Below are 20,277 nucleotides of genomic sequence, written 5' to 3'. Positions count from 1 at the left end.
ACTGCAATCTTCGTTCGATTCCCATAATATACCTAATAAAATATTAACATTTACACATTAAGCTTAACTACCTAAATATAAAAGAAAGAATAACGAAAAAAAAGTCTATAATATTATCTTTATGTTAAAGTTATCATCTTCAAAACAAGCTATTACCCAACTTGCAACCCACACACCCGTGTCATTCCTACATATCGAGCAAGATATATTAGAGTATTATATAATTGCATAAATTTTATATCAATAACTATTAATTATATGATATTATGATACAACTTCGAGGGTGGGAAGGCCTTTTGGTTCTTCAAATTCAAATAATGAAGAAATTAGATTTGGAGTAGTCTCAAAGTTATAGAATAAACGATTTTCCAATACTTCGTCTAAATAAATGGTTTGTTTATGTCTATGTCAGAATTTGCTTTTTTAGTCATATATCTATATAATTAACAAAAAAAAAAGAAAATATATTTACTAATTTCAAGGCTATCCTCTTTCGCTTGAATTGTTTCTTAATGGAAAATAGGTCTAGCAAAATGATTTGTCTTTTAACACGATCGATCACTACGAGATACCAGTGTTCATGACCTTCGTGAATAGTTTCAGGTACAGGGATAAACACCTAATCAAGAGAAAATCATTTTAGTTATTAAATTTATTTTATACCAATATTTGCTAATTTGAATTTAAAAATGATATAAACTTACTCTTTTTAAGCAGTCAACTTTGCCCAAATAAACATCTGTGATACAAGACGGCAGATGGTTGGGATCCAATTTTATCTTCTCTGACATCTACGTTATTTTGGCCACTTGTTTATATGCGCAATACAAATAACAACTACCAATATTATTTTAATATACACTCATATATGCTTACCGCAAAAGTTGTAGGTAAAAACCAATAACCACTTTTCTCTGGTCAACTTTGTCTTCATCATATCTGCTACTAAGTCTAGCACAAGAAAATCAATTGGCTTTCCTGGCATCAAGCTCCTGAATACATCTTTGCGAGCTGTAAGTCCTGAAAATATATATATATATATATATATATATGAATAATTTTACAAACATTAACTAATACAATTCCTATCCCTCTTACAGAATGTATAAAGATAAAGGCAAGGTAATAATAGATAATAACTAAGGCAACACAAAACATCACGACAACAACTAGGTAAACTCTTGGTGACTTCAACGCCCATATCCTGAAAAGGGAAATTTGTAGGGGGGTGAGAACATCATCCTCGAAAGGGTCCTTAGAAGAGGATTTTTGATAATTATTATAATAGGATATGTGAAGGTAAAACCGTTACAGTGATTAATAATCGCCTATGCATCTTTTCAAAATCAAAGATTTAATATAAAAATTCCAAAATTCTTTCTGGAAGAGAAAACTGTTAACTCTTCAAAAATCCGAAAGCCTTTCTAAAGTTTAATTTCCCATACTTTTCTAAGCCAAAACACAAACCAACCACGGCCTTCGGCCCATCTCATAATCAGTCACAGCCCTAGGCCCAAACAATTCAATCCACAACCAATCCATCACAATCCAACAGAGTTTCGGTCGCAAACACAAGTAGAAAAGTTCAAGCAGAAACAGGCAGTTACATCAAATAGAACAATTAACAATTAAACACAATTAATCACATACGCAAACCAAGTACAATATGCACACCCAAAAAATATCACATAGATGCATATGATGAATGCATGTCCTAGTGGCTGATGAATCTCATCTGTCAGTTATAAAGCCAACCCGACAAGTCCTGGTAACTAACCATTGGACTGTCCCTCTGTCGTGCATCCCCAACTCGAGTTATTCACAATCATAATCATAATCACACAACACCCACACTGGTGTTTTTCCACAAGGGCGAGCTCATCCAGAACTTTCACAATGTCCGGTGGCTAACCACTGCTTTTACCCAGGGAAACTCGTATCTCAGATAATTGGAAGTGCAGCAATCACTTTATTAACTCAATAATCATTCATATTCATACTCTGCCATCCGACTCATAACATATTCCACAATCAGCTGTAATTCATTATCATATACAGCCATTCCGGCTCATAACATAATAGCACTTCCACCATCCAACATCGTAAAACTCATAAAATCATAATTCAAGTCATAAATCACTTTTATCAAATCACTTTTCTTTGAAATCAAATTTCAATTCATCCCAGTCTTAACTTCAAAAATCCACCTTTTTCAAATCACTTCTAGCTTATAAGCCTTCTTTCTCAAAAGAAATTTCCTCTTTCAAAACAAGCCATATTTCCACAACATCCTTCTAAAACTTCCGAACGACTCAGCAACTAGGCCAAATTAAAAATCTCTTTTGAAAGATCCAAGAATCAGTCATCCTAAAACAGAATTTGGTAATAGAATTTTCTCAGCAGAGTCTCAAGACTTTAGGGAATGACAACCTATCTCAATTTTTTAAAAATTGATTGAAACTCTTAAAATCATAGATTCTTGGTTTAAGTAAATAGAAACAGAATTTATTATAAAAATGAATCATATAAAGTCACAAGTCCCAACCCAATCTAAAACCAATTCACTTGAAACGGAGCCAATCCATTTAAATCAAAACCACTTCCAGGTTCCTTCTTAAAACCAATTCTCTGACTTCTTCCAAAATGTCACAAACGCAATTATTCAATCAAAAGTCCAATTTCCTTTAAAATCACTAAAAGCTCCTCTGAACGAAATCCTTAAGTCTAACTAAAAGCATAAGCCCTTTTATATTTAAAATCAATATTAGAACATAATACCTTTCTTCAGTGATTCAAAATGGTAAAGTAATTCCTTTCTAAATAAATCGAACTCAAGACATAGTTTTCTTAAATAAATTAAACTAAAAAACATAACTATTTTCTTAATAAATCAAATAATACAATTTCTCAAATCCAAGCCTTTCTAAATAACTTTTCAAACAAAGTCTAAGATTTTTATAGAAATTTCGGCAACACCTCCCCTAAAACTTGGACTTTGCCACCCTTTTCGGGTCCCAACCAAACCATTCCACAATCCTTTTCAACGGTCCGAAACCCAAAATTAGTTCAAAATCAAGCTGGATCTAAAAGTGCGTACCATTTTCATATTTCTAGAAAACCAATTCAAACTCAAATCAATTTCCAACGGATTAAACTCGATTCCAAAACCTTAAAGAAACAACTTTAAAGAAACACTTCAAAACAGTCCATTTCACAAAAGCCAACAGTAGTCCAGTCCAACAAGCATTCACATCCATCCAAAACAATCAAACAATACACAAGACTTATACAATTACCAAAGGTACATTTCTCATATCAGTATCCATATATAACAATTCCAGATGAATAAGTTTAGTTTTGCGAAAAAGGCCCCTACCTCGACTCGTCGAACACATAAACCAAACGCGTCACAGGAACCTTCTCTCTCAACCCGAAATTACCGGTAGCTGGAATCACAGCTTCGCTCACTTTTGCAGTAGCAGAAACAACCCTTACTCGCAACATGTGGCCCCGATAACTTAATCCTAAAAAAATATTAATATTGCAAAAACCTTATAACACATAACGGGATATGAACGGGGAAGGTTTCAAGACAGAGATACTTACTGTAACCAAAGAATACTGACTGAACCAAAGGACAGAACCTTCAGCGGTGGTTCCGACAGCCACAGAACCGTCCTTGGCAGCCAGAATCACTGTGACTCAGCCTGCTCCGTTAGTAGTTTCCAGCACCTGTTCCATGGCAGCAACAGCGACGAGGTTAAACGCCTCCTCTCCTCTCCGATTTGGGGGGATTCCAGTAGTAGCAGCAATCTTCAAACAGAACCAGCAACTACCTCCAGTAACGGCAGCGGCAACGTAACTTACGACAACCACTTTATTCAACACAAACAATTTCAGTGACAAGCTTCAAAGTAAAAGTGAATTGGCAGAACAAGGAAGAAACAGGGAAAAGCTCACCAAAACAGTAGCGATTCTAACGGCGGTTTCCGACGGCAGTGGCGGCGTGCAGCTCGACGGCAGACCACACCCGCGGCAGCAACGACAGTCACAGTGGCTCCTCTATCTCGCGGCTCTGCCTCCCTTCCTCCACGCCTCTGGCAGCGACGGGCAAGGCTTCAGTGACGGCTTCGTTCATCGCCTCTTCCCTCTTGGTCTCTCGGTCTCCTCTGTTCGCGATTCACGGCGACGATAGAGGCAAGACACAACGGCGACGCGACGGCTCCGGTGGCTCCGTAACAGTTCGACAGCGACGCTAGCTCCTCTTTCTCACCTTCATCGCGTCTCTCTCTCTCCCTTGGCGATTTGACGACGACGCTTGGAAATGGCGACGACGGACGCGACGGGATGCAGCGTTGACGGAACGGCGATGGAGCGCAGCTGGCGGCGAGGCGTGGCGGGTTCGGCGGACTCGTGAGGGCGGCAGTAGCAGGACACGTGGCGGCCCTCTCGCTTCTCGGATCTCCTTCTCCCTTCCCCCTTCCTTTCTTCCTTCCCTTTCTTTTTTTTTTTTTTTTCTTTCTTTCTTTCACTTTGCAGCTGCTGGTGTGTGTGATGTTAGTGTGCGTCTGTGTGCAGGGTGTGGGTATGGGGGTTGGGTAGTTAAGGTTAGGGTTAGATCAAAAATTAGGGTTTAGGGGGTAATTTTATAATTTTAAATAAAAATAAAGATAATGTAATACTTAAAAATAAATTTTAATCCAATAATAATAATGTATAAAAGTATTATTTGTTCATCAATTTTATAAATTATTTTTAATAAAATGTTTAAATTCAAGAATTAGAGATAATATAATTAATTTTTTTATTTTCAAAAACATCAGTATTAATATTTTAAAATATTAATTATTTAGTACAAATCATATAAAATTTTTATTATTTCATAATCACTAACGTTATAATTTAAATATAGAAAATAACTCAAAAATTATCAAATTAAGTAAAATCTTCATTTTAATTATCAAAATTTGATTTAATTATTCTCAATGAAATAATTTCTAAAAAATAAAATCTAATAATAAATAAATTTGAAATCCACCCATAATAAGATTTTTCAAAAATTCTGGGTTTTACATCTTTCTCATAGCTGCCAAAGATAAATTAACATAAATAAAAATAGCTAAACAAATTCACAACACCGTTAAAAAATAATATTCTTATTGAGTTTACTTACTTATCCATCAAGAGATTACTATACAAGTATGCTGCAATTGCAAGTTCAGTATCGTCCAAACCCATTGAAGCTATTGGTCTAAAACACACTTGCACCCACTAAATATATAAAAAAAAAAATTATAATAATAATAATAATAATAATAATAATAATAATAATAATAATAAACCACTTATTACTTAGTACTCGCAATAAGTAGTTCTAATCCAAGAACATTAATTGGAGCAAGTGAGTCTGTTCTCCTTTTTTTAGCAATGGACAGATTCGTCTTTGCCATCTCAATAGAGCATAGCAACAATCGATTATTTGATGCACTACTTTGTTGATTAAAAGTCTTAGAATTAGAACCAAAGATCTTAAACACCTTAGAGGGGGAGCTGACATTATTTTTCAATCGCTGAATAAGAGATTGGACTAGTTGAGTCAATTGTTCAAACGAATTAACTAATGAATCTAAAGTCACTTTGTCCTTCAATGTGAGATGTTCACTGTAACGGTGAAAACAAAAAAAAAAATAACAAAGATGTAAAAATAAAGATAAAAATAAGATTTTAATCAAACGACAAATTAAAATTCACAATAAACAACCAAATCTAGAACATAAAAAATCATTCATCAAATTACAAATTCAAATTCACTGTAACCAAAGTCGAGGTATGAGAGATGTGTCATTGTCACCCGCCTTGGAACAAGCCCAGGGACGTGTGCGACTGTGTGCGCAAAAAAGCAGACTGCTGGGAACACGATGCATGGTGGCAGCATGATGAACAACGGCAAGGCATCAAGGCACAAGAGAGAGCAGATCTGCGAGAATAAAGAGAAGCAACGCAGAGAATAGAACTACGTGCAGCTGTGGGTGAAGTCGATCAGACGAAGGAAACGTAGGCGACCGGCAGAGAAAACGGTTGCCAAGAACAGACGACAGGGGCATAGAAGGCAGAACAACAATGGAGTGAGAGTGAGTGAGTCACAGCCGAGAGTGAGAGAGGAGTGAATGACCAAACCCTAAACCCTTTTACCTCTTTCTTTTTGCCAGGATGCCCAATCATATCATATATGCTCATCATCCTTACCTAGCCACCTTAGGCATTCTCTTTTTTTTATATATTTTTATTTTACATGATAGAATAAAACCACTCACACATATTTTCAAATCAAATAATATAAAAAAGTTTCAATTTTGTGGGTTTATAGTTTAGGGTTTAGGGTTTAGGATTTAGATAAATTTATATAACTAAATTAATTAACATTACAAAATATTTTTTTAATCAAAGAAGTGAATATAAAGTTGCGTTAATAAAAAATAATACAACAGTGAGAACAAATTCATAAAATAAGAACGGTAAAAATAATAATTAGTATGTACTTGTTCAAAATTTCTGTTGGTTCTTGATGATTTCTCATGTTAGGAATAGAATTTACCTCACAAGAAGGAGTCTGATTATTTTTACGTGTTTTTACCATTGTATTAGTTTATAATTTTATGTGTTTGAGAAAAATACATAACAATAATAGAAGAGAATTGCTATTATATATTAATTTAAGGTAAATTTATAATAAATATAAATTCAATCTAATTATTGACAATCTTATTCGTGATATAATCAACATGAATCACAGATTTTATTTTTAAATAAATCATATATTCATCCAAAATCAATATTATATATAAAAATTACAAGTTTGAATGATAATATCACCTAAAGTAATAATAGATTTTTATGTTAATATCTACTATAAATAATTTTTAAATAGAAATAATAAATTTTCAATTATATATTTTTTAAAAAAATATATATTTATTACTAAAAATTATGCTTCTATTATCACGTAGATTTGAATACAAAAATATACTATGAATAATGTCTAAATAAAAATACTGAATTTTAAATAATATATAATTTTAAAAAAATAATATATTTATTATTAAAAATTATATATTTTTTGTCACGAAGATTAGTAATCAGTTGTAAAAATAATATCTACTTTCAATCATTTTTAAATAAAAATAATATCTACTATAAATAGTAATTTTTTTCAAATTACACTCAAAAAAGATGCACATACTTTTTAATTATATGATATGATATAAATATAAAATAATAAACTCTTTTTAAAAGATTATTTCTCAAAAATAAAGAATGGAGTAAACAAAAATTTGAACTATATATAAAGACATTTTCTAACATGTTATTAGCAAATTATATTCACAATATTATTCTAATTGTGTGACATATATGTTTGGGTGCTTGATATGGGTGATGAGCGAGAATTATCTAGGCCATCTCAAGGTAGCGAGAAAAAAAAACACAAGAAAGGTTAACATTAATGTTATTGATAACCAACTCTTACATCATCTGTACTTCAACCATATACCTCACATACTCCAATATTTCTATTCTATGTATCACGGCTTTTATACTGCTGCAGTATATTCTAACCAATCTCCGACAACCATGCATCCATCGCTACACAACTTATTTCCACCATCATTTTATCGTATGTCTAACTGTCATAAATTTTCAGCCTCATACTCTCTTATATCCTTTTTAATCTACTAATCCAAGAAATACAGATGAAATTCTTAAACTGCTAAACTCTCCACAACATCATTAGTCTGACTCTGGTACAAATAAGAAAGCATTAAAGCATACAAGTGTATGCGATAAGAAGATATCTACGGCAAAGAGAAGAATTGTCTAGAATTCACATTTATCTGAAAATATGGTTGGTGTGAATAATGTCTCCATTAAAGACGAATTTTCAAAAAATAAAAAAATTACACTGAGGACCTCACACAAATCTCTAACCGAGGAGCAAAAGGCACTCTTAAAAAAGAGCACACCAAGTGAATATTCTATCAGCATACATACCCTAAACAACAAAAGGCTGAGTACAATAAACGGAGAATTGAATGGCCATTTGTAAGTTTGCATATCACAAGAATTTGCGTCGATCATCTAAGGTTACAAAACTTAGTAATCTCATCAAATTTTTTTTTTATTTTGCAGTGGATCCCGATTTTATTTGAGCCTCCTGCATACATGGATTTGGATGACTTAGATATTGAAATGGCAACTACGTGTTTGCACCAAATAAAAGAAGGTTACATATCTCATTATCTATCTGTTAAATCTTTAAAAAAGTGTACAATATTAATGTGTTTCATGTTTGTAGTGATGAGGTATTGACGACAACAAACAAATTTAGCGAAACTCGTGACAACTTCAAATCATTAATTCCCAAAGAATGGGTACATCGGGATGTAAGTGCATAATTAAGTTACTAACTCTAGAATACTTTCAATTCTTAATAAATTTATTAATTACCACATAGGTGTTGGATTTGGTGGCTACTATGCTAATCATGCAGGAGAAAGGATTATGATGTCAAACACACTGGTATTTGCCAGTTTTATTTTCGGTACGCTATGTCTTTTTCAGGCTTGTTATCATTTTTATTTATTTTATCTTATTGTATAATTAGTGTTACTGACTTAGCCCCTAACTATTAATTTCAGCAATTCATAATAGAATGTGATACCAAAATTGAAGTTTTGTTGAAATATTATCAAAAAGAATTCATGAAAAAAGTTGATAAAAGTCTAAAAAAGGTTTATGATTTATTGTATTTTTTTCATTGTTTAATGGTCTTTATTTTTATGAACTAATCTAGACTTTTTATTTTAAAAATTTTTGTATTTAGTAATATTCTAATACGTGAAAGTTGGTACTAGATTTTTTTTCCTGTTAATGAGAACAGCACGCATTGGTATTTGGTTGTTTTTTATTTATGCAATCATCCAACAATTTTGCTAGATTTTCTACCGATTGTTTTAAATAAAGAGGGAAAGAGATCGAGTATTATAAAGTTGATAAATTAAAATTTTCCATTTTCACTTTTATGACATTTTTTTAAAAATTTCAAATATCATCCTTTATTTATTTTTTTTCCTATATGAATAGGCAAAATATCTGGAAGATATGCTCAAGTATGACTCATTCTATAAATATAACACTCCATTTAGGTCAAGGATACTTGATTTTATATTTGTGGATATGCTAGAAATAGGAGAACAAGCTCCTGGCTCGTAAGGAATATCTGTATTTGTGTTTTTCTCTTTGAAATGTTTATCTGCATAAGCTAACCGCGTCTTATTTAACACAATAATGATTGTGGGGTATGAGTGGCAACCTAGATGACAAACTACAGGAAGACATATAGTTATACAATAAATGTAATTTTTTTTTCTTAAAAAAAATAGTACATCATTTACTAATGTATATGGTTTTGTTGGTAACTAATATATTTATATTTTTTAGGTTAATGATGGTACAAGGATGCGACTTGCGTTTGATTTGATTCTAAGGCCCCACAACTTGATGATGCATAATGTCATTGACTCTGCTACCAGAAATTACAATAAGTATAAACAAAATGATTCAAACAAAAATTTAAAATTCGTAATTGTCATGTAGTCATGTTTGGTTTATATTAGGATGTGTTAGTTTCATCTCTTTTACTTCAAAAAAAATTATGCACTATATTTTCTATAGACTTTTTTTGAAAATTCATGCTTTTGTCTTTAGTTCAATTATATTTGAATTTAGATAAAACTTAATTTTCACTCTAGCATTTCTATTCCTAGAACCACTTCTATGTTGTAAGCTAGGCAAGTCCTCATATTTAGAATAATATTAAAACTTACTAGCAAAGGATAAAACTCATTCCAATAAAGATAAAATTTATGAATCTCATCAATTTAAAATCTGTAGTCACACATGTCTAAATAAATGAAGGCTTCACTTTACATCCAAACTACTTTATTAAGAATTAATAAATAATTGACTCATTTTGTTTAGTAAGAAAATATCAATGATTATGAAAAACAGGAACTGTTTTCAACAAAAATCAGAGATAAATTAAATAACCAAAGTTAAAATTTAGAAGTAACATCAACAGTGAAACTACTATAATTTCCATTCCAACATTTTCCTTCAATATCAACTAGAGTGAAACCCGCGCAATGCGCGAAGAGGCAAATTAATTATACTTTATAATGTATTCTAGTAAATATTATATTATTTAGGATTCAAGTTGTTTAACTTCAAAATCATACCCAAGGTAATTATTAGCTTCTTGTTGGTGAATAAGGTTTTAAATTATGAAATCATGTGTTATTGAAAGATTATATGGAATAAAAAAGGTCTATTTTGTTTATCTCAGAAACATACATCAGCTACAAGCTTGAATTAATGGATTAAAGACCTTTGTTAGCACATGAAAATGAAAGACAAAAAGAAATAATATACAAATAAAATTTTGTCACCACAATCTAAACTTTGCTTGTTGAAAAATAAGAATGCATATTCACAATAAAGAGATATGCTAGTCAACCTCACAGCTATGACATATAAAACTACAAGCTTCCATAAAAAAAGGCAATTGTGTGTATATATATATATATATATATATAAAGATAAAAAAGCAAAAGATGTATTGCACTCGCACTAAACTCAAAACTCTTAAATATAGTAAAATATATACCACCAAATGGAAACTTTTAAAATGGGGACAAGATTATGATTTTTTTTTCCTAAAACATTAAAATGACAGAAACCTCAGGCACCTTTACCAAACTTATAAATCTATTTCTAGTATTACTCTAATGGGTTCATGATATTTATGTAGGACACCCTAAAATGAATTAGTTGTAACAATAAAAATATTGAAAATGAATAGTCAAGAAGCACCGATAGAACAATTACACTAAAAAAATTTGACAAAGTAAACAGACCTGATTTTTGTTTTGTTTCTTTCTCTTCAATTTCAAGTCCATCAGCTTTCAATTTCTTACTTATTTTAGCAGCTCGGGCTGCCGCTAATTCTGTTACAGATTTTATGGTGGCAACTTTATTGGCAGCCTGCTGTGCAATCATAGTTTGTTGCATAAGCAAAGCTTGCTGGAATTGCATCTGTTGCATTGCCACAGCTTGCTGCATCATCAAAGGAAAAGATGATGAAGCAAGAGAAGATAGATAGATTGAAAATAGCATTTACATAAATACAAATATTTTTATAATAACTAACTAACTTCAGAATTCTATTTTAAGTTAATTTCATACTCATTTGTCATGTGGTGCCATAAAACTTAGAAATATCCATGTCCTCGTCTTTGTGTCACTTTATACCTATATCTCATTTCTTATTAGAGCTTTGTACCATATGTAAATACCAGATTATACCTCTAAACTATTCACAAAGATGGATTGAAAAATATAGTGAATCCTTGCCCCACCAGATAGCTACAAGCTTGAATTTGTTAGAATATAATTAGGATCAATTAGTATTATTTAGTATATCTAAATATTTATTGTAGGAGATTACGTCTTTATTATTACGATTCTGTTAGTACCTATAAATACCCTTTTATATTGTATCATTCTACACAACTTGAACAGACAACTTGATTACATTCAATAATACACAAATCCTTTTTCCAGTTTAGTCTCTTGTTTCTAACATAGTATCAGAGCATATGCCATTCTTCTTTCTCTTTTGTCACTCCTTTGATGCATTCTTCTTTCTCTTTTGTCACTCCTTTGATGCTTTTTCACCTCACCGACTAGCCTATTTTGAGTTGAATGATCAAACATCATTGTCATCCGCTGTTTACCTATTCTCATAAAGAAATCATATAGTTTTCGCTCTCTTTCGGTAATTTCGTCTGCGTTCTCTCGTGGTAGTTCCGTTTGTGTTCTCTCGTGGCAGTTTCGTCTACGTTTTCTCGTGGCAGTTCCGTCTGCATTTCGTCTGTATTTTTCTTGTGGCAATTTCGTCTGCATTTTTTCCGGCAGTTTCGTCTGCACTTCCTTTAGATAGCGGCAGTTTCATATGCGCTTCCTTCCGGCAGTTCCGTCTGCACCCGTTTTATCAATTTATGCAGTTTTTTCTATTTATTTCGTTGTTTTAAATATGTTTCAAACTCAAGTGTCACTTGAGTTTGAGGGGGAATGTTAGAATATAATTAGGATCAATTAGTATTATTTAGTATATCTGAATATTTATTGTAGGAGATTACGTCTTTATTATTACAATTATGTTAGTACCTATAAATACCCTTTTATATTATATTATTCTACACAACTTGATTACATTCAATAATACACAAATCCTTGCTCCAGTTTAGTCTCATGTTTCTAACAGAATTAATGGATTAAAGACCTTTGTTAGCATATGAAAATGAAGGACAAAATGAAATAATATACAAACAAGATTTTGTCACTACAATCTAAACTTTGCTTGTTGAAAGATTAGAGTGCATATCCACAATAAAGAGATATGCTACTCAACCTCACAACTATGCCACATAAAACTGCAAGCTTCTATAATACAAAGGCAATTGTGTGTGTGTGTGTGTCTATATATATATTATATATATATATATATATATATATATATATATATATATATATATATATATATATATATATATAGATATTATAGGAGTGTTCAAATTCAAACCAATCCAAATTAAACCGCTCATCCAATCCAATCTAAATCGAAAACCGACTAAAATCGCACTAATTCGGATTTGACTGGATTCTATTTTTTGCAAACCGCTGGATCGGATCAGATTTCGGATCTACTTTTCATAACCGATCCAATCCAATCCAAACCGCACAATGTGTTATAATATTATTACTTATTATTATATTTACAATTATACTTATAACATGTTCAATTTGTTATACATTTTTATATTATTCATGTATTATTATTATTATTTAATAAATATTTTATGTTCAAAATGTTATTTATTTATTTATTTTAACTAACCTAGAATTTAATTTCCATTGTTATGTTATCGTTGGTTTTTTAAGATATTGTTGAGATTTGTTATGTCATTGTTGATTATTTAAAATTTGATGTTGAGACTTGTTATATGTATTTAATTTTTTTAATTTACAAAACCGCAAATCCAATCCAATCCAAACCGCTTGAAATCGGATTGGATCGGATCGATTTTTTAAAAAAAAAAGCATCCAATCCAAACCGCACTGCAAGTAAAACTAGTGTTCGGATCGGATGAATTTTTTACTCAAAATCGATCCAAACCGCATATATATATATATATATATATATATATATATATATATATATATATATATATATATATATATATATATAAAGATAAAAAAGCAAAGGATGCATTGCACTCACACTAATAAACCCAAAACTCTTAAATATAGTAAAACATATACCACCGAATGAAAACTTTAAAATGCGGACAAGATTATGATTTTTTTTCCCTAAAACATTAAAATGATAGAAACCTCAGGCACCTTTACCAAACTTATTATAAATCTATTTCAAGCATTACTCTAATGGGTTCTTGATACTTATGTAAGGCACCCTAAAATGAATTAGTTGTAACAATAAAAACATTGAAAATGAATAGTCAATAAGCACCGGTAGAACAATTACATTAAAAAAATTTGACAAAGTAAACAGACCTGGATTTTTGTTTTGTTTCTTTCTCTTCAATTTTAGGTCCATCAGCTTTCAACTTCTTACTTATTTCAGCAGCTCGGACTGCAGCTAACTCTGTTGCAGATTTTATGGTGGCGACTTTATTGGCAGCCTGCTGTGTAATCATAGTTTGTTGCATAAGCAGAGCTTGCTGGAATTGCATCTTTTGCATTGCCACAGCTTGCTGCATCATCAAAAGAAGAGATGATGAAACAAGAGAAGATAGATAGATTGAAAATAGTATCTACATAAATACAAATATTTTTATAATAACTAACTAACTTTAGAATTCTATTTTTAAGTTAATTTCATACTCATTTGTCATGTGGTGCCATAAAACTTAGAAATATCAATGTCCTCGTCTTTGTGTCACTTTATACCTATATCTCATTTTCTATTAGAGCTTTATGCCATATGTAAATACCAGATTATACCTCGAAACTATTCACAAAGATGGATTGAAAAATATAGTGAATCCTTGTCCCACCAGATAGCTCGAAAGTGGACATCTCTTTGTTCTTTCCGTCCACCATGGAGGAAAATGTTGTTTTCAACAAGGAAACAAAATATTGATAAGATTGAAAGAGCTAAGAGATGCAAAGGTTGAAAAAAGATAAAAAGTCAAACAGTAGAGAAGCATGGCAACAATGTCAATGTTGGGTGTTTCTATTTCTAGGTTTCACAATCACCATTTTGCTTCTTCCAACTTAAATGCTGCCACAATTTCTTCTTGGAAGCTTGTGGTTGCTGTTCTCAACAACAAGAACAAGATGAAGGTCCCTTTTGAGCTGAAGCAGGGACAGTCTCGTATCTTCCACGAGCTTCCTTCTGGGATAAGCATGGAGGTGATTATACAGAAATTAACAACTAATATAAAATCACAGAAATCAAACCAAGTTATATTAATTACAAAAATCACAACAATGCTTTAATAATTAAAACAACAGAAATTACAGAGAGGGAGTTACTGGAAGGGAGAGGTTGACGATGGTAATGAAGCGCAGGGATGGTCCGCGAGCGCGACTTGGTGCGAGACGGTAACGACCGATGACACGAAGAGCGACGGCGACCTTGATTGTGAGACCGGAGACGAGAGAGGAAGAGAGCTTCAGTGCGACGCTACGGTGAGAGAGATGAGAGAGACCGAGCTTCACAAAGAGAGAGATACGAAGAGGAAAGAAGAACACGAGAAAACTTGAGAAGATGAAGATTGTTTCTGGAATCCAGATTGAAAGAATAATTTTTTATTTTTTTTGTTTCTCAAATATATTTTTGTTTTGTTGTTTAATTATTTGAAAATAGGATTAGTTAAATTTTAAATTTTGATTGATTTAAAAGGGTATTTTTGTCTAATCGAATAAAGTAAGGTTGTTTAAGACTTTTGTAAAATTAAATAAAAAAAATATTTTTTCTTTTTATTTAATTAAAAGGGAGTTTTAGTAAAAGTTGTAATATAATATATATTTTTTTTAAAAAATTAGATGCTGATGTGAAAAATAAATTCTACATAACTTATTATTATTTGTCCATATTTTAAACGTATCGATACGTATGAATTTATCATAGTACTGAAGCAAACACCTTATTAAAATCATGTGGCTAAGAACACAACTAAAATTAAGCATCCAACTTATATCAAATTGAACTTATTTATCTTTGGGAAATGCTACTATGCTAGTAGAATATACTTATTCTTAATTTAAAGAAATGAATTCTAAATTTAACTAAAATCGTCTTTCCTGGTATTTCGGGATTTTAGGCAGTGACAAATACGGGTGCACAGACCCGGCCCGGTCCGAAGGCCCGGCCTGGTCCCGAACACTTTAGGGACTAATTTGGTGTGATTTCATCGGGTTTAGGGTCGGGTACGAGTCTCAAAAATAGACCCGGTCATTATTTCGGGTTGGGTCCGGGCCATATCTCGGGTCACCCGAAGTCGGTCCGGTGGCCCGGTTATAATACCCAATTAATATTTTGTATTATTAGTGATGGATCATGACTATTCTTATATGGAATTTAAGTATTGTAAACCTTAATATTTTGTGTTATTAGTCATTATAAGACTATAAGTTAATGTTTTATGTTTAGAATGCATAAGACTTTAGACTAATACATAAGATTGTGTTATTTGTATTGATTTAAATATTTGGTATTATTAGACAATATTAGTATTGATTGTGGTTATGCTTTAATTTTGAAGAATGATTGGTTCTTGTTATATTTTTCTAAGTGAATTTTACCATGTTAACTAATGGTTGGAGTTTTGGAAATTTGGATATTTTTAAATGCTAGCTTACAAGAAGGTATCAACGTAATGTAATGTTAACGGCCCGGTTTTCACCCGATTTTCACCCGGTATAATTGTGGCCCGAAAGTGTATTGGTTTCATCGGGTCTAGGACCGGGTTCGGGTCTAATAAATAGACCCGGTGTATATTTTGGGCCGGGTCTGGATCAAATCAAACCTGGCTTCACCCGGCCCATGTGCACCCCTAGTGACAGAGGGTGAAAGGAGCTGTGGGCTCCTTGTTGGCAGCAATGGTGATGTAGCAGTGGCGATGTGAAGTGTCTTAATGATAAAATCATAAAATAGAACCAAGATAGCAAAACAGAGCCATAGCTGGCAGTGGGAACGGTTCGCCTGTTCGGGGTGGTGGTGTGGCGGCGACAGCAAAACGGTGCTGACCTCAGAATGACAAATTAAAGAAGGGAAATGGAAGAAAGATCGCAAGTTGGAGTAAAGAATGTTAGGAGTGTTTTTCTGGTAATGAAGGAAAGTTGCTTCTATGGGAATGGTCTTATGTGTAATCTTTACAAAATTATTTAGCAACAGATTAAAAATGCCAAGAGAATTGTTTTTATATGCAATCTAGACCTACCAAGTTTCTGGAGCAGTTTCTCTGTGTAGTGCTTATAAAATTGTTCAGACAATATTCAAAAGAAGTGTTGGCTAATATAAACACGAGCACTACAGTTGCTTATGTATCTAAGATAGTGTTTGTTTTTTGAGATTGAAATTAATACTGGAACTGAACTCAGTATTATATTTGGTGATTAGAGATTGAAACTAAAATTTTAAATCCAGTACCTCAGAAAATGCAAAAAGAACAGATTGAAAATTCTAAGACTAGAAACTAAAATTTTAATAACGTACATTCCTTTTTAAAAATGTTTTTATTTAACTTTTCAAATTTCAGATCTACCATTTAATCTTTATATTTATTTTAAATCAAACATGACCTTAGATATAACGCAATTCAATACATTTTATACTAAACACAATACAAAAACTTAATTCAATCTTAGTCTCAGCCAAGAGTATGAATTTTCTAGCGTTGCATTAAAAAGCTTAAAATATAGACTAAAACAACAGTTAGAAAACCCTGGGATTAGACCTTTCGAAACAACGACTTTTAGAAAGCTTAAATTTTTAATGCTGCATGAGGGGAATATCTTTTCAGTTGGAGCTGCCACACAAGTCTGACTCTCCCAACTTGTAACCCTTCAAATGAAATTTAGTATTAACTAGAGCTCCTCGTACGGTATATGTATCTGTATAAACTGAGTTTAATGTTTTTGTTTACATTGCCGTGTGCTATATTATTGGACATCACTAATTACCCAACCTATTTACTATGTAACAATAACATAACAGATACTCGTGTAATCGTGTGAAAGAGGCTAATAAGCATGCCCATCGTCAGTTTTGTTTGGTCCCTTCCATTTGAAGTTATCTGCGTAAGATTTAGGCTGCAAGCAATAAAACCGGAACAAGAAAGTTTAGATTATGGGGTTAAATTTAATAAATCATAGAGGCAAACAATACATATATCTGGTACTCCTAATCCATTTTAAAACAAAATTTTGTGGGGACATATGCCCGGCCAACCTCTTGCATGTGGATCCTTCACTGGCTCATTTGAACACGGAAATAATTTCAACTCAAATTACTATATGAAAGAGCATAGTTACCTTTAAAAGGGGAGTGTGACGTTTTTTAACCTGAAAAGAAAGAAAAATAAATTGAATTTATTTTTTAGATTAACTTAATAAGCCTGAAAATGTCTAAAGTAACTTGTAAAATTAATACATATATATATTGGCTCTGGCCTCTCCTCCTATCTATCATCTTCAATGAAATTAAAATAAAAATGACTGAGTTAACAAACCAAGAGAGAAGCAAAAAAAGTTCTATGGTGATACCGTATAGTCCCAACCGTGTTTTTCAGCAAAAGCCCTGGCAGCAGCTTCGCTATCAAAGCTGAGAGCTGCCTCACCGACATAGGAGTAGGGATCACCGGTTGAAGTCCAACCCATCAACGGATTTTCCCACCTAATATTTTTTTTTACATCAAAATGGTTTCTCATAAACAACCTCACTTCATATATATAAAAACATACACAGATAGTGACAACTTTCAACGTTTCTACTTCAGCTAGGCAGGTCTTTCAACACTGTAACTAGATGAAATAATCAAAGAGTGGATACAACAATGAGCAAGTCAAATAGTTTCAAATCTCCAGAGAAACAGAGTTGATTGTTCTAGTGCGGATATGTTATGGTGAGTTCCAAACTTCAACAATTGGTAAATTCTCACATGCAGTTATCTTCATGGATACTAAAAAATTGTTGATGATTTGACAAATTTAACTAAATTATTATCTAACCACTATCAACTTTATCAACTTTATATAAAGACAACTGTATGTGAGTTTTCACCCTAAAGAAAACATACTTTTGCGTAGATAAGAAATCCATTTTCCATTTTCCAACTTTGCCTGAGCCTTGCTGGGATGCGGTCCTTGCAGGGGAATAAATGACGACCTGTAAGGACAAAAATCCCGGAAGTTGAATCATACTTGATAACAACAAATGAAAAGTAAAAAAGAAGTAAAGGGCAATAACAGCATTATTAGCATACCCTTCTCCTTAGATGTTGTTCTGGAATACCGGATATCATTCCAACCTCCCCTGGCTTCACTTCCACCAATGCGTCTGACTCTATGTTAGAGCTCAACCATCTACTCCACCCTCTGTAACCGTCACAACCACTTCTTCCAACCACCCTTCGTATTCCCGGTAGCATATTCCCTGCCATTTCACCCAACCATCAATCCAACGGCTTTTCTCTCCGTAATCGTTTTTGTAACCGCTTTAAACTGTGTTGATGCTAAAGGAACCAACTCGACAACTTCCAGAGGGTTCTCAATTCATCACCTACTGGCCCATATGTCATATAACTGTAGGTATTCACGTTGTGAGCTGGGCTAGAATTTGGGCCATGGCCGTTTATAATTTGAACTGGGCTATAATTTTGGGTTATTATATATGTATTATGTTTGTAATTTTCTAGTAGTTAGGTTATTACTCTGCTGAAATAAGCGTAAAAAATTTGAATCTCATTTTGTATATATAGCCACCCTACCCACTCATTGGTTAATAACAAATTCTAACAATTCATTAACTAGCCGATAAATTTTTAAGTGAAACTCTGATCCGCAACTAATTTGTTATTGGCCTGTTAAAACGAGGAATACTATGAAAACCAAAAAAATTGGTACACTTCATTCTTATATATTTTTTTGGTGTTCTGTATATTAAAAAAGAACAAGATTTTGTACGATTCTTGAACACCCCCCCGGGGGCGGGGCGCAGGGGCATGATTCTCACTTTAATTGATAATGATCATATTCTTTTCTTTTAGTTTATATGAAAATTTAGAATTTATAAGTAAACACAAAAATATTATCTTACCCTTAATTTATAAATTTTTGTTAACTAATATTTTTAAAGTATTTATGAAAATTTTAGTGGTAGAAGTTTCAATGATAATTTTACTTTTATTTTTAAATTAAAAATTCTCATGTTGAAAAACTTAATCAACACACTACTAAATGCATCCTTAAACAAGCTTGACTAACTTAAACAAAAAATTGCAAGTAATGCTGGCAATGGATAGGGTAGGGTCTAAACCCTATTCTATCATAACCCTACCTACGAATTGAAAAAAACTCTACCTACTCTATTTGCAGGTTGAGAATCTCTCAATTCTAACTTTACCCGCACTCTAAAATTCTAAATCCTACCCTACCCGCAGAAATATCAAATTTTTTCAAAGTAAATATAAAATTCAATCATGTCGAATTTTATACATATTAATAACATAAAAAATAAAAAATTAATGCTCTAAATTACTAAATTAACTAACTAGTTTTAGTGGTTGTTCACTTATTGTAAGTTATTACATAAACGAGGTTGTGAGTTCAACTCTTACTTCCTTTACTTATTTAATTTTTATAAAATATGTATTATATATGAGGTGCGAGTAGGGTAGGGTAGGGTACACCCTAAACCCGTACCCTATTCTACCTGCAGGCATAACCGTACCCTACCCTACCCGCAGCGGGTCGGATAGCCTACCTTACCTGAATAGATTGGACCGGATTGGATACCCGCGGATAGGGTATGAATTGCCAGTCCTAATTCCAAGTGCTCGTTTAAATCAGATTTTTTTTTTCATTTTTCTTTTAACTTTCAAGAAAATTCTCATTTCTATCAACAAAAATTTAAAA

General features: G+C 32.4%; 1 protein-coding gene and 1 long non-coding RNA gene across 2 annotated transcripts; both read right to left on the bottom strand.

Moving 5' to 3' along the window:
* Window positions 1-375: 375 nt before the first annotated feature.
* On the bottom strand, window positions 376-4,578 carry LOC112771399 (uncharacterized). The gene is made up of 6 exons (XR_003187055.2): window positions 3,961-4,578; window positions 3,607-3,875; window positions 3,377-3,524; window positions 877-1,204; window positions 705-791; window positions 376-619 (listed from the first exon to the last, which is right to left on the bottom strand). It is a non-coding gene; the product is annotated as an uncharacterized lncRNA (long non-coding RNA).
* Window positions 4,579-17,093: 12,515 nt separating this feature from the next.
* On the bottom strand, window positions 17,094-18,998 carry LOC112772100 (NADH dehydrogenase [ubiquinone] iron-sulfur protein 4, mitochondrial). Its single transcript, XM_025816977.2, has 5 exons — window positions 18,627-18,998; window positions 18,441-18,529; window positions 17,908-18,037; window positions 17,677-17,706; window positions 17,094-17,454 (listed from the first exon to the last, which is right to left on the bottom strand). Exons 1-5 carry the CDS (start codon window positions 18,801-18,803, stop codon window positions 17,386-17,388), a joined length of 495 nt encoding a protein of 164 aa, XP_025672762.1. The 5' UTR covers window positions 18,804-18,998; the 3' UTR covers window positions 17,094-17,385.
* Between the last annotated feature and the right edge of the window lie 1,279 nt (window positions 18,999-20,277).

The sequence above is a fragment of the Arachis hypogaea genome, chromosome 18, assembly GCF_003086295.3.
Source record: "Arachis hypogaea cultivar Tifrunner chromosome 18, arahy.Tifrunner.gnm2.J5K5, whole genome shotgun sequence".
Taxonomy (NCBI): Eukaryota; Viridiplantae; Streptophyta; class Magnoliopsida; order Fabales; family Fabaceae; genus Arachis; species Arachis hypogaea.
Note: the sequence above shows the minus strand (reverse complement) of the source record. Positions and strands in the feature narration are given on the sequence as shown.

What these genes read in the sequence shown, in the direction of transcription:
- LOC112772100 (XM_025816977.2), bottom strand. Translation starts at nt 18,803, where the DNA reads ATGGCAGGGAATATGCTACCGGGAATACGAAGGGTGGTTGGAAGAAGT. An exon ending in AACAACATCTAAGGAGAAGG is followed by an intron (nt 18,530 to 18,626) that starts GTATGCTAATAA and finishes TTGTCCTTACAG; the next exon opens with GTCGTCATTTATTCCCCTGC. An exon ending in AACACGGTTGGGACTATACG is followed by an intron (nt 17,707 to 17,907) that starts GTATCACCATAG and finishes CTTTCTTTTCAG; the next exon opens with GTTAAAAAACGTCACACTCC.